Genomic DNA, 15696 nt, shown 5'->3' on the forward strand with positions numbered 1-15696 from the left:
ATAGAGGGTAACAGAAGAGGAAGTCAACAGAAGAATTACGCAAAGAGAAAGGGTGAAACTAAAACAAAGGAGAAACAAAAAAGATAAACACTGAAAAAACTGTAACAATGAGTAGCAAGGTTTCTGGAGAGAAAGAAAGTTTTTATGTAAGCCTTTTAACAATATATATGTATTAATTGTTAAAATAAAAGGAGTATTACTATAAGAATCTCTTATAAAAAATTAACAGAAAATTAGCATTGATCTTGATTTTATTTTTCAATCATTACTTTTTTTAATATAACTGAGGGTGGAATCATCCCAGATTTGCATTAAGCGTGGTAGCATGCAGGTAAAACAACGTTTTCCGCGATGGCGGGTTTTCATGCCATATCATCCCAAACCTGCTGCATTACTAAAGGATTCCTGGGAAACACGCCGTTTCGATGGCAGGTGGGTTTTGATTTGCCTGCTTTGCCGTCACCTCACGGCTTCATCATGCCAGGCACCACATTTAAAGTACAGCCATGCTCAGTGCTTCCAGCCCAGAACTGCAGCAAAGAAGACATGGTCTCGAAAGGCAAGAAGACTGCAGCCTTTGTGCGCCTTTTGGACGCCATGGCAGCCCCTGTGCTCTTCCCCTGCTCTAGTCGCAGGACCGGCTACATTGCCACTCTGGCTTGGTAGGCGATGGCAGTGGTGATCAGTATCAATGTTGCACAGATGAAATTGGCCATCCAATGCAGAAAGAGGATGAATGATCTCATCCATGCAGCCAGGGTATGGCAACCATCTCATCACTCTAAAATCACACACTCAAGCCCATCACACATTCACTGGCATCTCACTCACTGCCAGCTCAAGGGCCGTCACCACTCATTCTCACACACATGCCCTCACATCTCCATCTGGCCTCATCTCCTGTGGAGACTGCCTCCTCTGCCCTCAACACCTTGAGGCCACTTGCACAGATCAACATGTACCCCTACACACACCCTGGGATACCCTCCTTTCCCAGTACAGCTCTTGTCCTGCAGCCTCTTCCCCTGCCTGAGGCCACTTCTGCCCGTTCCCCAAGCAAGACCTTCCCTGCAGTCACTGAAAAGCCACCCACATATGGCTGATCTGGTAGGTAGACACCTATCCGTTAGTTTCCACTAACTGGTGCTGTCTATGAAGCCTGGCGCTGATGACTGCGAGTGCTGCCCGAAGCAAGGTAGGCAAACAAACCTCGAAGTTCCAAGCGATGTGCAGCCCGCCAAGTGCATGCTTTATATATGCTGTTGTGAAACACATTAGTGTGTTTTCCCGCAGACGTGGACAGACAATCCAGCAAGTGGGGGGGAATGAGTGCAGCAGGCTGGCCTTATAATGATATGCTGATATATTATAATAAAGTTCCCAATGTCCGATGGCAGGAAACGCAGCCCAACATCGGCGGGCAGAGCGGGCAATCGCAAACTGGTTTCACAATGTCATGAAACCAATTTTTGGCCTTCTCACCATATTTTGTCCACTCTAGCCACCGAACACACCCAGTGTGGCATGCACGGAAAGTCCTGACCTGAGTTTAAATGAAATAGGGGGATACCTTGGAGGAGTTTCTGAGCTTTTGAGTGCAATGAACTCAACTTTACACAAATGAAACTGCAGCATCTGAAGATAGCAATTTACTTAAATTCAAATCCTTATCCGAAATCAATATCAGAACTGAAACACTTCCAAGCTAGTACCCTAGTAATAATGAAAACTTCAAACCAATATTGTATTTAATTTTGACATAGGGTCCTAATGGTGAGATTTTTCCTTTAATGAAAGAAATAAAGATATTGCATTTATATAACGTTTTTCATAACCTAAGAAATTCCAAAAAGGACACAATATCTCAAAATATAGTGATGTTATTTGAGGGATAAATGTCACCAGGACATCAGTAGAAATCCCTTATTTTTCTTCGAATAACACCGTGGGATCTTTTACGTCCCTCTGAAAAGGCAGATGGGGCCTTGATTTAATGTCTCATCCGAAAGATCGCTGCAGCACTTTTTCAGCTTACACTGAAGTATCAACCAAGATCATGTACTCAATTGTCTGCAGTGCAGCTTGAAATTACAAACTCAGAGGAGAAAGACTAAGGCTTTTTTTTAAAGGATAATTTGATATAAAAATAAATCAAGCAAAACACTGACCATCAATACTGGTGATATCTGTACTCTTGCTTATAGAAAGTTTTGCAGCATACTGCGTCACAAGGATATTTTTATCGTCCTGGAGAAGAGATGGAGCAATGCTCTGAATTGTGTGCAGGCTTGCCTCAGTCAAAGGGAAAAATCTGGAAACATAAATTCAAATTATTGAACAAGGATTGTAGCATACAATTGTCAGAAGATACCCACAGAACCACTTATGTTGGAGAAGAAACATGTAGGTCTCTCATGCAAGTAAATAAAAGTAACCCCAGATTGATGACTAAGGCCAGGATTCACCTTCCACACTAATGTTCCAACACGACAGGATTTCTGTCTGCACCTGCACCTCCATCATTGTTATAACCCTGATCCAGTTTCCTAAATTAGGATTCTTCTGACCTGCCACCCAACTTTGCACAATTATATGCTTTTTCTTAAGTTTGGTACTATTTTTTTTGTTAACCACAGATGGTGGATTCCCCCCTTGGAATTTTTCTTTCTTTTTGGAATATATCCATTCTGTGTATTCTGAAATATCTCATTAAATGTCTGCCACTGTATCTCCATTGACTTATCCCTTAACCTAAATTGCCAGTTCACTTTCGCTAGCTCTGCTTTCATGCCCTCACAATTGCCCTTATTTAAGTTTAAAATACTAGTGTTAGGCCCAGTCTTCTCTCCTTCAAACTGAATGTAAAATTCAACCATATTATGATCACTGCTACCTAGGGTTGCCTTCACTATGAGGTCATTAATTAATCCTATCTCAGTGTAGCCTGCTTCCTGGTTGGCTCCAGAACATGCTGATCTAAGAAATTATCCCTAAAACATTCTATGAATTTGTCATCTATGCTACCTTTGCCCATCTGGTTGTTCCAGTCTTCCATTTGTAGATTCCCTATGATAATCACCATACCTTTTTGACAAGCTCCCACTATTTCTTCTTTGATACCTTGTCCTCTGTGATTACTGATAGGAAGCATGCACACCACTCCCACAAAGCACTATCCCTTCATTTCGAACCTAGATTTATTACTAATGCTTCCTAGAGCCTACAACCACCAACTTCCTCATGATAGCTCCAGGAAGTGGTATTACCTGCAGGATAAGTGGAAAATTCACTGTGAATCTGCATCTTAGAGTCATTACTGCACAGGAGGCTACCATTTGGCCCATCAAATCCATGCTAGCTCCATATAAAGCAACCCAGTTAGTCCTAATCCCAGCCTTGCAAGTTTACTTTCAAGTCTCATCTAATTTTCTTTTTGGAATCATTCATTATCTCCACTTCCATTACCCTTGTGAGCAGCAATTTCTGGCTCATTACACGCTGCATAAAAAAATTCTTCCTCACATCACCCCTCTATCTCAGATCCAAAACCTAAATCTGTGTCCTGCAGTCCTTGTACCATCAGCAAATAAGAACAGCTTTTCTTTGCCTACCTTATTTAATCCTCTATCAAATCTCCTGCCAAATCCTTTGCTCCAAGGCTTACAACCCCAGCTTCCCCAACCTAACTGTGTAGCTAAAATCCCTCATTCTTCAAACCATTCTGTTAAATCTACTCTGCACCCTCTCAAGGGCCCACACACCTTTCCTGAAGTGTGGTGACCAGAACTGGATGTAATACTCTAGCTGTTGCCTAGCCAAAGCTTTGTAAAGGTTCAGCGAGGTCCTCAATATCTCTTTTGATGAAATCCAAATTCTCATATGCTGTAGTAATTAATCTTTCAATATATCCTGCCACCTGCAAAGATGAATGCACATTAACGTCAACACCCCAGCCCATTTGTTTGCACTGGATGAGGAAAGGGCAGCCACCAGCAACTCTGACAGAAGAGATATTCCAGCTGAGACAATGAAGCAATAGCAGGCCTCCATGCTCTCATTTTTTTTGTTCTTCATTACGATACCACCCTGATCCGACATGAATACAGAAGAAAATCATGGCCTAAATGTTTAGCACTCAAACAGAAGTAATTAAAATCAATAGCAATACATTAGTATAACAATAATAGTATACTGGAAATGGGCTCAAAAGGGAAGAGGTTACTGGAACCAGGTGTTATAATTACAAGAAATGCTGTATGTGCAAGACTTTTATTATAGGTAAGGAAATATGATAAATAAAAGTTTTCAGAGTGCCTCTGTTGGAAAATAAATGCAATTTTTAAAAAGTAAGTACTTTTGAATCTACAACAAACTTCCCTAGAAATAGAAAATAACTAACTCAGACATAACAATGTTATAAGAGCAATTAGCTCCTAATTGACCGAAGGATGTTAAAACAATTAGACTTAATAGCCTTAAAGGGACAGGTGTTTTAAAAGTCGATATCTGTTTTATACAGTATAATGCCCAAGTCCTTATAAAAACAGTACATCCTCCAAAACACCGCAAGTAACCCCATGGAAAATTTATTTGGTGAAATATACAGCTTTGAATGTATAAGATTTCTTCCAGGTAAATAAGGCAATACAATAAAGGTGGCTTCAAATAATAATTGAACTTAAACTTCATGACATGAGTATTGCTGAAAAAAAGAGGTGTTGTTGAAGATTTTCATCTTGCACTCATCAGGACAGATCCGTAAGAATACTAATTCTAAAGGGAACAACAATTTATACTGCATGAGAAGAGAGTGCTGATTGGTCGGCAAGTTGACTCTGATTGGTAAAGGCATTGTCATGGAAAATGCAGGGAACAGTTAACTGCCAAGCTTCTGTTTAAATTCAAACCAGGCAGGTCAACTCTGATTGGTCAAGACATGGGGAATGAACCAGGGGATGGCTCTCCCCCAAGCTTTTGTTCAGTTTAAGAAGGCGCAATGCCTTGCAATATTTGCAAAGGATAGGGCCCTGTGTGTGATGTAATGATCACAAATCCTAACCCCAAATTACTTATGGACATATTGAGCTTTGAAGTAAGACTTGTTTTTTAAAAAAGGTCATGCAAGCAAAAATCTGGCTGAGACTGTGAGGTAACCACTTGCTGGAAAATTCCTATGTGGATTGCTTGACCAACTAGCTCAGGGAGAACAGAAGAGATGTACTTCAACGGAAAAGATACCATGCACACTGAACTGCAATCTCCTGTGGTTGCGGAGATAATGGAAAATGATCACCATCTCAGCCGAAACCACCTCCTGTTGAGTTATATCCCAGACCGTGAACATGATCTGAGTTGAAAAAAAACAGGTCTGGGTGGAAGACATTTTGCTTTTCCCTTCCAGGAATACACAAGGAAAGGAGTTTTAAAAAGCCAACAGCAACCCTAGTTCTGTGTGCTAGTCTGGTGTTCGCGTGTTATAAAGGTCAAAGCTGAAGAACACCAACTGGGCATCCCTGCACTTGCAGGTAAAAACCTCTCTTTCTCTGACTGCCAGAAGCAAGTCACAAGTCAGCAAAGCTATAGTTGATGAGGAAACAGGACAACTTGTTTCACCTAACCTGCAGAACCAAGAATCTCTAACTCAATTGCTCAGCTGCCAAAATCAGCGCTACTGGTATCACCACAACGTAACGGCTACAACATTTCACCATCTACTCCTTACAGGCAAGCCAAAGGGGTGATTCGTTTATCTTTTTAGCTTTTATTTTTGGACTCAATTTCTCATTTCCAATCTTTGTGTATGTGTATTGTGCTTTTATTATTTTTTTCTTGCATTTAGTAACTAATAAACTCACTCTTTCTTTGACTTAAGACAGCCTGGTTAAATTGGCTCGTTCTAAAACAGAAATTCATTTGGACTGGGAAAAGGTATCCACGAGGGAATGGATCCTTTTTAAATTAACCTTATAGTGATCAACCGAGGGAGTTAAATAAAGAAAGGGAGCCAGTTCATCCCTCCTCACCCGAGTGTATAACAATTTGGGGTACCTCTTCCGGGATCATAACAATTTGGGTGAACCTTGCCTGGGGACTGGTCATAACAGTGAATATATGTAGCTTCTAGCATGTGTAAATAAGCCATACTGTGAGCCCGACTGGTAATCTTAAATTATGCTAAGAATTACACCAACAACCAATCAGAATTGTTTAGCAAGTGCTGTCCAATTGTGGAATCACATCTAATGTTGGAGACTATGTTTGAGTTTTGCAAGCACGGGCTGGTTGCATATGGTCAGTACTTTCCCTGTTGCAAACAGCTGAAGGAACATGCTATTTTTTACGATCCACCAGTCTAAATGGGGAGAGAATTCAGAAATCTGGAGTGCAAAGGGACTTGGGAGTCCTAGTCCAGGATTCTCTTAAGGTTAACTTGCAGGTTGATCCAGTAGTTAGGAAGGCAAATGCAATGTTGGCATTTATTTCGAGAGGACTAGAACATAAAAGCAGGGATGTGCTGCTGAGGCGTTATAAGGCTCTGGTCAGACCATATTTAGAATATTGTGAGCAATTTTGGGCAAGCAATGATATGATCAGGGTAGTCATTATCCCGCAGGATAGCTTTGTTATGCCCTATTTCAGCATCAAGCTTGCACAATGAGCAAATGGCTCGGCACCTATTTACGAGTTTGTCAATAAGGCCAATCTTATAGCGCGTGGAACTGTAGGAATCCCAATGCGTATACTGACCAGTGAAGGTAGGCTTGCAGTAGACAGTAGTAGAGAAGCCATTTGCAGACGGCTAGCACATCGAGGAAAGGGAGCTCATTTGACTGCTCCATTTCAAAGGTGAATTTGAGCGCAGGATGAAGCTAATTAAGGTAAGGAGATTCTTACATGCAGCTGCAGATTCAAATATAGCAAACATATCACCCACATTTTGGAAAAATGCAAGGAGTAGGTGGTTAGGTGTCATTTCCGTCAAAGGCATGTTTCTCATGGAAACCAACAAATCTGTCCTGATGAGTGCAAGACAAAAAGTTTTGACAGCTGTCTCTTTCTTCAGCAATACTCAAGTCATATACTACCAAATGACTACTTCTTGATATGGTCAAATCCTTACCTCTCCACTGTGATGTACAGTTGTTTCAGGTCGCAACTGCCATCCATCTTTGTTTGGGTGATAAACTGAGATGCAGTTAAAGCCCAGAGTAATCCACTCTGTAATGATCTATTCAAAAGAATGAAAAAAAATCTAAGTACTTGGAGATTTTTGCTAGGTCAGGCTTTCAAGCAATTTGGAGGAAAGGCAGATATATTGAGGTAACTGAATAGTGGAACAGGCTCGAAGGGCCGAATGGCCTCTTGTTCCTCTTTCTTTCGGAATAAAAAGAAATTTCCCTCCTATTATGTACAGTTTTAACTTTCTCTATTAATCAAACATACTTGAGGAATAAAGTGTGCCTGGCATGAGGTGATTTCTCAGTAAATGGGGTTTACTATGTTTTACGCTGATTCCGCAAATTTCACAGAGGATCATCTAAAGTGCAGTTACTTCTCTTTATAAGATCAATGCTCGTTGTTGCTTCTACTGGGACTTAAGTGTTATATTTTCTTTCTTCTACCTGAGATTCATTTTTGAAAATCTCATCAATGTGAACCAATTAAAACTATTTTTTATTTTAAGCAGAAATATTCAAAAGTAGCCTTCAAAAGAAAATAGATAGATCCCAGAAAGAGAAAACAATTTCAAGGACATATGGAAAGAGCAGGGATGTGAGACTAACTGAATTGCTCTTCCCAAGAGCCATGCAGACTCGATGGGCCAAATATCTTCTAACCGTGCTGTACCATTTTATGATTCTTCTCAATATGTTATTTGTATAAAAATAGTAACTAACCTGATTCTATATTCTGCGTCCTGTTTAATGACCAAATAATAGTCAACACCACCACTGAAGATTACTAAGAGCATAACCCAGTTCATTGTTTTGATGAATCTATTACAAAAGGAGAATTTGAGAATGGGGAGAGGAGAGAGATATTTTATACTAAAGGTCCTTTCTCAAGGCACTGTGTAAACAATAATCATGGACTGAGTAGGATCTTTGAGATCAATCAGGCATTGAGATATTGGATATGTGCAATTGACACTATTACTGGATTCAGTTAAGCAGTGCCTGAAAGAAAATTCTCAGTATCATTTTCATTGACACATGCTGATCAGGATCCAAGATTCATATTATATACCCCTTACTGATCGACAGTGTTGCAAAAGAAAACAGTTGTTTATCACAGAATTACTATTCAACTTGTATGAACAATTGACCATACTGTAATTATTTTTAAAGAGATTGATGTACAAAATTTGCAACAGAAGTCAATGTTATTTTGATCTTCCAGCCACTCAATCTCAGTGACTGAGAAGGGCAAAAGCAGTAACATCAGGGATCACTATCACTTCCAAGTTCCCGAGTAAGTCACACTCCATCTGATTTGGGAATATAATTAAAGTACCTTTACTGTCAATGGATCAAAATCCTGGAATTCCCTAAATAATGCCATTGCTGCACATTTTTTTTATTCATTCATGGGATATGGGTGTCGCTGGCTAGGCCAGCATTTATTGCCCATCCTTAATTGCCCTTGAAAAAGTGGTGATGAACTGCTTTCTTGAACTGCTGCAGTCCATGTGCTGTAGGTACACCCACAGTGCTGTTAGGAAGGGAGGTTCGGATTTTGACCCAGCGACAGTGAAGGATGTAGTGATATAGTTCCAAGTCAGGAACGGGTGTGGCTTGGAGAGAAATTTGTAGGCGGTGGTATTCCCATGTATCTGCTGCCCTTGTCCTTCTAAGTGCTAGAAGTCACAAGTTTGGAAGGTGCTGTCAAAAAGTGTAATCGATCCCCTGAAATATCTGCTACCTCTAGCATTTTTGGGGCCTTTCTGCACCTGCTTCTACTAATATGCGTTATGGATAGAAAATCCTTGATTAGCCAGATTACTCTCCCAGTTTATCCACTAACATGGGGCAGAATTTTGCCCTTGGTGGGCAGGCGGGCCCCACCGCCTTGGCGGTGGACAGGCAGCCGAACTCCGCTGCCGAAACGGGGCCCGCCACCATTTTGAGTGGGCGGCCTGCCCGACAGGAAGCGCTATGTGCTTCCTGTGTGGGCGGGGGGTGGGGGGGAAAAGAAGGATTCCCCATCTATCAAAGTGCACTCTTCCGTGCACGCATGCGAAAGAGCGCACTGTTCCCTGAGACCACGTGCTGTCTCAGGGAGGTTACTGACAGGTAAAAAAACTCCAAAATTAGAAAAATATTAAAATTATTAACATGTCCCCCTCATGTGACAATGTCACATGAGATGGGACATATTAATAAGAAACACACAAACTTTATGAAACTTTTTAACAACGGACATGAAACCTCATCCCACCAATGGATGAAGTTTCATGTATTATCAGGAGCCCACTGGAGCTCCTGGCCTGCCCGCCAACCTTAAGGTTGAACAGGCAGGGTCTTTAACAATCTTAATTAGCCTGTCAATGGCCTTAATTGGCCATTGACAGGTCGGCGGCCAGACAGCTGATTTCGCTGTCCGCCCACCTTCATGAAAATTTAAAGGGACCGGGATGACTCCCACGTCATTTTCCCGTCGGCGAGCGGGCCCTGCCCCCAAATCGACGGGAAATTCCTGGCTATGCTGCGGGAAGCATCAATAGAGTCACTCACAGTCCTCCATACTTGCCACTCCTGCGTGAGGCAAAATCCAGTGGAACCAGACCATACGCCATTTTCTAACCCCATCCTCCAAGATGTCTTAAGAAAAATCTGGCCATTGTGTCATCTGTAAAAACAGTCTCAATCTCTGCTGGCTTGTCCCTTACCATAGTGATTACTTTCTACCTAACAGTTTCATGGTTTCATCCTTATAATCTCACTTTGTTCTCAAATTAGGATTAGCAAAGATTGGAATAGAATGTTTGCAAATTAAACTTTCAAAGTCTTGAAATAATTCTTTAATGTTGTGCAACAATGTTGAATTTTGAGGATAACCAAATCAACAAATGACAACAACCAGCTTGTGAAGCTGGACATAAATTAACAGCATTTCCTATAAAAGTCTACTGGATCCTTCTAGGAGTTGCATATGCATTTGACTTTGGCTGGCAATATGGTTTTGCTAGCAGTGAATAAATACCCACTTTCCAAGTTTACTTGCAAGAATTGTGACATCAATATTGGATTTCATAATACAATGCAATAAGAGTGCACTGAATTAATATATGCTCAGTCACAGAATGAGTTTGATTACCTGCTAAAGAGAGTTTCACACAATGTGCTGCAGGCATTCCTCAGTCTTTCACGTGTAATATCAAATTGAAGGAGCAGTTCATGGTACTTAGAAATGGTAGGACAAAAATCTTTCATTTCTTCACACCACTGCAAGGAGTACAACATTTCTGCAGCAACTAGTAAAAATAATAACAACATGTAAGAGTTTCTAGAATATCTCTGGAAATGAAATAAAACACAGATGCCTGGAATCTTTTCCAATTTCGGTGCAACATTATGCTGCCACATTTTTAAAACAGCAAATCAAGTCAGATTGGCTTCACCAATCTAAAGTGTAAGCTAAACAAGCTGTCTGATTTGTGCTCTCTAGCATGAAATTTATATAAAAACTTCAAAATGAGATTTATGCCGAAAGTACCTCTACTAACTCTCCAAGTATATTTTTATACCACGTCATTTTTAATATAATGAATGAAAATTAACATATTCTTCTCCACTCCACCTGATTGGGATGCATCAGTCACTGATATCAAGGATAATGATAGGACAGACTGATGACTGAATCACTGAATGAAGTGACTGGGTTAAAAAGGTCTCATAAGAGTCTTGCATCAGTGCTTTGAAAATAAATGTAGCCAGAAAATAAGGGCACTTAGGTAGTGTATGCTAGATGCTGGACACATTTGTGTTGGAAAGGTTGTTGCTTGGTGGCCTGTAAAATCCCACAGAAAGCATTATTAATCCTTAAAATCCACTGTGATGACCATTTGGAAATCAACAGAACATGCTCAACACCTGAGACATGGTACACAAGAGAAGGCATTAGGACACTGCTTTAACAAACCTGGCACTTATTTATTTTTCAAGCCTCAGCTACAAAAATATTGTTATAGAATTAGTGTGTGCTCTGAGGATTAAAATGGATACAATACTATTTACATGATTTTCTTATTCATAGAAAAAACATAAGCCTTATGGAAACAGACAGAAAAACAATGAAATAAATGAAACTTGATACAGAGAGTACTTTAGCAGAAGAGTTACAGAATGGAATGACGTAATGCAGTATTAAATGATCATGTCTGAGAAGGTTACCATGGAACCTGCTAACTTCATATTATTGCTTCTTGCATGTTTCATTGTTACGTCTTCTGGTTCCCATAAGTTAGACATAATCACACTTTAGACTCAAAATTCTGGAGCTTCAGCTAGTGTATTTCTTTCAGTTCTCCATGCAGCTGGCAGACTGACAGATTGATCCATTATTACTCAGTACATGACTGCAGTGCAGCAGTGGCACCCCGGGATATATATTCATATAACAAATAGTTTCTAGTTCTTTATGAATAATATAACATAACAATGTTGAAGCAAAGAAATGAACAAACACGATGGAAACCAAGCAGAACGTACAATTTACTACACAAAAAAACATTTTAACACAAGAAATAGGAGCAGGAGTAGACCTTGTGGCCTGTTGAGCCTGCTCCACCATTCAATAAGATCATGGCTGATTTTGGGCTTGAACTCCACTTTGCTGTCACTCCCCATATCCCTCAAGTCCCTGTTCATTCCTGCCTTAAATGTATTCAACAACGGAACATATATAACCCTCTGAGATACAGAATTCCAGAGATTCGCAACCCTCAGTGAAATAATTTCTCCTCATCTCAGTCCTAAATGATTGGCCCCTTACTCAGAGACTGTGCCCGTGTTGTAGATTCCTCACTAGTGGAAATAATCTCTCAACATCTATCCTATCAAGCTTCTTCAGAATATTGTAGGTTTCAGTAATATTGCCTCTCATTCTCCTAAATTCTAGAGAATAGAAGCCCAATTTACTCAGCCTGTCATCATAGGGCAACCTCCTCATTCCAGGGACTAATTTAGTGAGTCTTTGCTGATAATTTTAAAACATTGGAAAATGTTTTCGTAAAAACCAATTAATCGAAATAATTTGCTTTTGTAAAAGGTAATTAAGAGGTTGATGACTGATGAGCAAATTTTACTGATCTATCAGTAGCTAAGAGTTGATGATTCATTTCTTCCAACATGACAAGAAGATTTTATATTCTGTGAAGTGGTTATGTCACTATGTCAACTATTGTGAAAAAGCTCCCAGATCCTGTAAAACAGTTATTTGATTAGCATTAGCCATCAGTGTGAGGACCAAAATTGCGGTGGTAACTTTAGCCACCTGATGCATCGGATTAGAAGCAATAGAGAAAAAGATTCAAAATTCAAGTGTTGGAGCTTCTCAAATAGGATTTTATGGTCCCGCCGAAGTCAATAGAATTTTGAACGGCTCTCTGCATTTTACAGCCCCACCCCCGCCACAACAGGCCGTAAAATTCCACCTCAGAAGGTTGCAGGTTACAATCCCAGTCTGCACTGAATTAGTGGATCTAGACTGTTAGGAGTGCTGCAATCAGTCTCAATATCACTGGGTCAAGGAGGTGCAAAAAAATTCTAAAGCCCCTGCTTCTGCAATTGCCACTCTATGAATGAGGCCAACCTGTGTTCAGCTGTAATAATGAAATAGTCTGCTAGAAATTCAAGTCACGGTTGAATAATAATCACGTGATCAATATATCAGAGGGTGATCATATTTGTGAAAACTCAGCAAGGAATAAGATAACATAAATTTGATCTGAGTAGAAAAATCAGTCTCCAGCTGTGACAAACTAGGAGAATGCATAAGGTCAAAGGGAGTCTGGTTAGCATCAAAAGGAGCAATTAAGACACAAGTATTTACATTTGAATTTATGTGATTGTATTTTAATTTAGTTTATAGCATAATTTTAGCTTTTCATACTGGGCTTTGTTTAAAAATTGTTTATTTGGGGATTTACCTGTAGGGGCTGTTTTGAATGGGAAATAGGTTAATGAATTAGTTAAAAAGGATGTGTCACTGACTTCATCTCCTCTGGAGATCTTCCCTCCACAGTGTCCTGGATATTGTCCAGGTCTTGCTGCACTTGGACATGGATTGCTTCAGTATCTGAGGAGTCGCAAATGGTGTGAACATTGTGTAATCATCAGTGAGTATCCCCACTTCTCACCTAATGATGCAAGGAAGGTCATTGATGAAGCAGCTGAATGCTGTTGGGCCGAGGACACTATTCTGAGGAACTCCTGCAGTGATGTCCATGGAGAATTTTCCTCTAATTCCCATTGACTCCAGTTCTGCTAGAGCTCCTTGATGCCACACCCAGTCAAATGTTGCCTTGATGTCAAGGTCAGTCACTCTCAGCTCACCACTGGAGTTCAGCTCTTTTGTCCATGTTTGAACCAAGGTCAGGAGCTGAGTAGCCCTGGCGGAACCCAAACTGGGCGTCAGTGAGCATGTTATTGCTAAGCAAGTGCCATTTCATAGCACTGTTGATGACCCCTTTCATTGCTTTACTGTTAATTGAGTAGACTGATGGGGTGTCAATTGGTCAGGTTGGATTTGTCCTGCTTTTTGTGTACAGGACATACCTGGGCAATTTCCACACATAGCTGGGTAGATTCTATTGTTAAAGATGTTAGAGCGGGGAACTTAGAAAAATCCAAGGCAGGGTCAACATGGTTTTGTAAAAGGGAAATCATGTGTAACCAATTTATTGGAGTTCTTTGAAGGAGTCATATGTGCTGTGGATAAGGGGAACTGGTAGATGTACTGTACTTAGATTTCCAGAAGGCATTTGCTAAAGTGCCACATCAAAAGTTATTGCAGAAAATAAAAGCTCATGATGTAGGAGGTAACACATTGGCATGGATAGAAGATTGGCCAATGAACTGGAAGCAGTGAATTGGCATAAATGGATCTTTTTCTGGTTGGCAGGATGTGACGAGTGGTGTGCCACAGGGATCTGTGCTGGGGCCTCAACTTATTACAATTTATATAACTGACTTGGATGATGGGACCGAAGGATTGGTTGCTAAATTTGCTGACGACAAAATAGGTAGGAAAGTAAATTGTGAAGAGGACGTAAGGACATAGATAAGTTACGTGAGTGGGCAAAGATCTGGCAAATGGAGTATAATGTGGGCAAATGTGAAATCATTCATTTTGGCAGGACGAATAAAAAGCTTATTATCTAAATGGTGAGAGATTGCAGAGCTGAGATTCGGAGGGATCTGGGTGTCCTAGTGCATGAATCACAAAAGGTCAATATGCAGATTTAGCAGGTAATGAGGAAAACTAATTCAATGTTATAATTTATTGTGAGGGGAATTGATCACAAAAGTAGGGAGGTTATGCTCCAGTTGTACAGGGAATTGGTGAGATGTGGTATGAAGGCATGGTGAGAATGACCGAGGCCATAGTGATGCTGTAGGTTGGGAGCGTGAGGGTTCAACAGTATCGGTAGAAGGAACGGCGAGTGTGGCTGGTGGGGGCTCGAAGGCAGACACGGACCCTGGGGATGGGAAGGTGGAGGTCGGGGAAGTCACTGTGGATGGGGGTTGGATTTTATTTCATGTTTGCCAGGACATCCCTGAAGGAAAAGGTTTGCGGCTGGTAATTCATGGAGGGGAGATGAAAGGCGGAGATGCAGGTCAGCTTAGATGGACAACTGAAAGTGAACCCCAGCAGGCAGCATTCAAAATGCTCAGGACAGAAAGGATCCACGTGCATAAGGAAATGCTTGCACAAGGCTCTGAAAGGCCCTCCCACACACACACTTCTCCCTCCAGGGTCACTCGTGGGTCGGCTGCTCCCTCTGCGGTGGCAGAGGACGAGGTTGAGAGGCTCACAATGAAAGGGGACTCAGAGGGAGTGGTCAGCCTCAGATTCCCAAGTGGATGACCCAAGGGTGTCCAGCTGCCGCCCCTTCTTCCTTCGGGTGCCCTAGGGCCCCAGCCTGACTCGTTGAAGGGAAGGAGCACCTGGAGGGACGTCGAGGTGCCCCTTTCCCCTCGCACACTGCCATTGCAGGAATTCACCTATGGCTCCCACAATGGAATGCAGGTCTGCGCACATCTCTGCATTCTGCTGGACCAGGGTCTCCATGTCATCCGCCATCCTCCCCATAAGACCTCCATATGCACATGTGGGCACCACTTCATCAGACCGCAGGCAGACGCACTTGTTGACTTGTGAGCCACAGCTCCAAGTGATTCTGTTGACTCTCCAGTGTGAGCTGAAAGGTCTAGTCCAGAAGTTTGTCATCTGACTCTGACCTCATAACTGTCTCTTACCCAGCAGTCCTCTGAGTGCCGGGGAGCTTTGCTGAACATGCCTTCTCCTGCTGTGGATGCGTGCACATGCAGTGACAACCAGACTGTGAACCTGAGCCTACTCTAAATCTAGGTCCCACTGAGATATGTATCTCTGCGTAGGCACTGTGACAGGTCTTCCAGGCTGCTTGTTTCTAGCTCTTCAATGGAGGAGCCTCTTGGCTGGAGGTGAGCA

At 41.4% G+C, this 15696-nt stretch overlaps 1 protein-coding gene across 1 annotated transcript in view; it reads right to left on the reverse strand.

Annotated features, from left to right (window-relative positions):
• ltn1 (listerin E3 ubiquitin protein ligase 1) overlaps window positions 1-15696 on the reverse strand; it is a 139245-nt gene that overhangs the window by 46953 nt on the left and 76596 nt on the right. The window contains exons 16-19 of the mRNA XM_041210886.1: window positions 10318-10474; window positions 7899-7997; window positions 7121-7228; window positions 2169-2311 (exon numbers count right to left, since the gene is read on the reverse strand). Coding sequence (XP_041066820.1) covers window positions 2169-2311; window positions 7121-7228; window positions 7899-7997; window positions 10318-10474 — 507 coding nt within the window. The remainder of the gene's footprint in view (window positions 1-2168; window positions 2312-7120; window positions 7229-7898; window positions 7998-10317; window positions 10475-15696) is intronic.

This window comes from Carcharodon carcharias, chromosome 18 (assembly GCF_017639515.1).
Source record: "Carcharodon carcharias isolate sCarCar2 chromosome 18, sCarCar2.pri, whole genome shotgun sequence".
Taxonomy (NCBI): Eukaryota; Metazoa; Chordata; class Chondrichthyes; order Lamniformes; family Lamnidae; genus Carcharodon; species Carcharodon carcharias.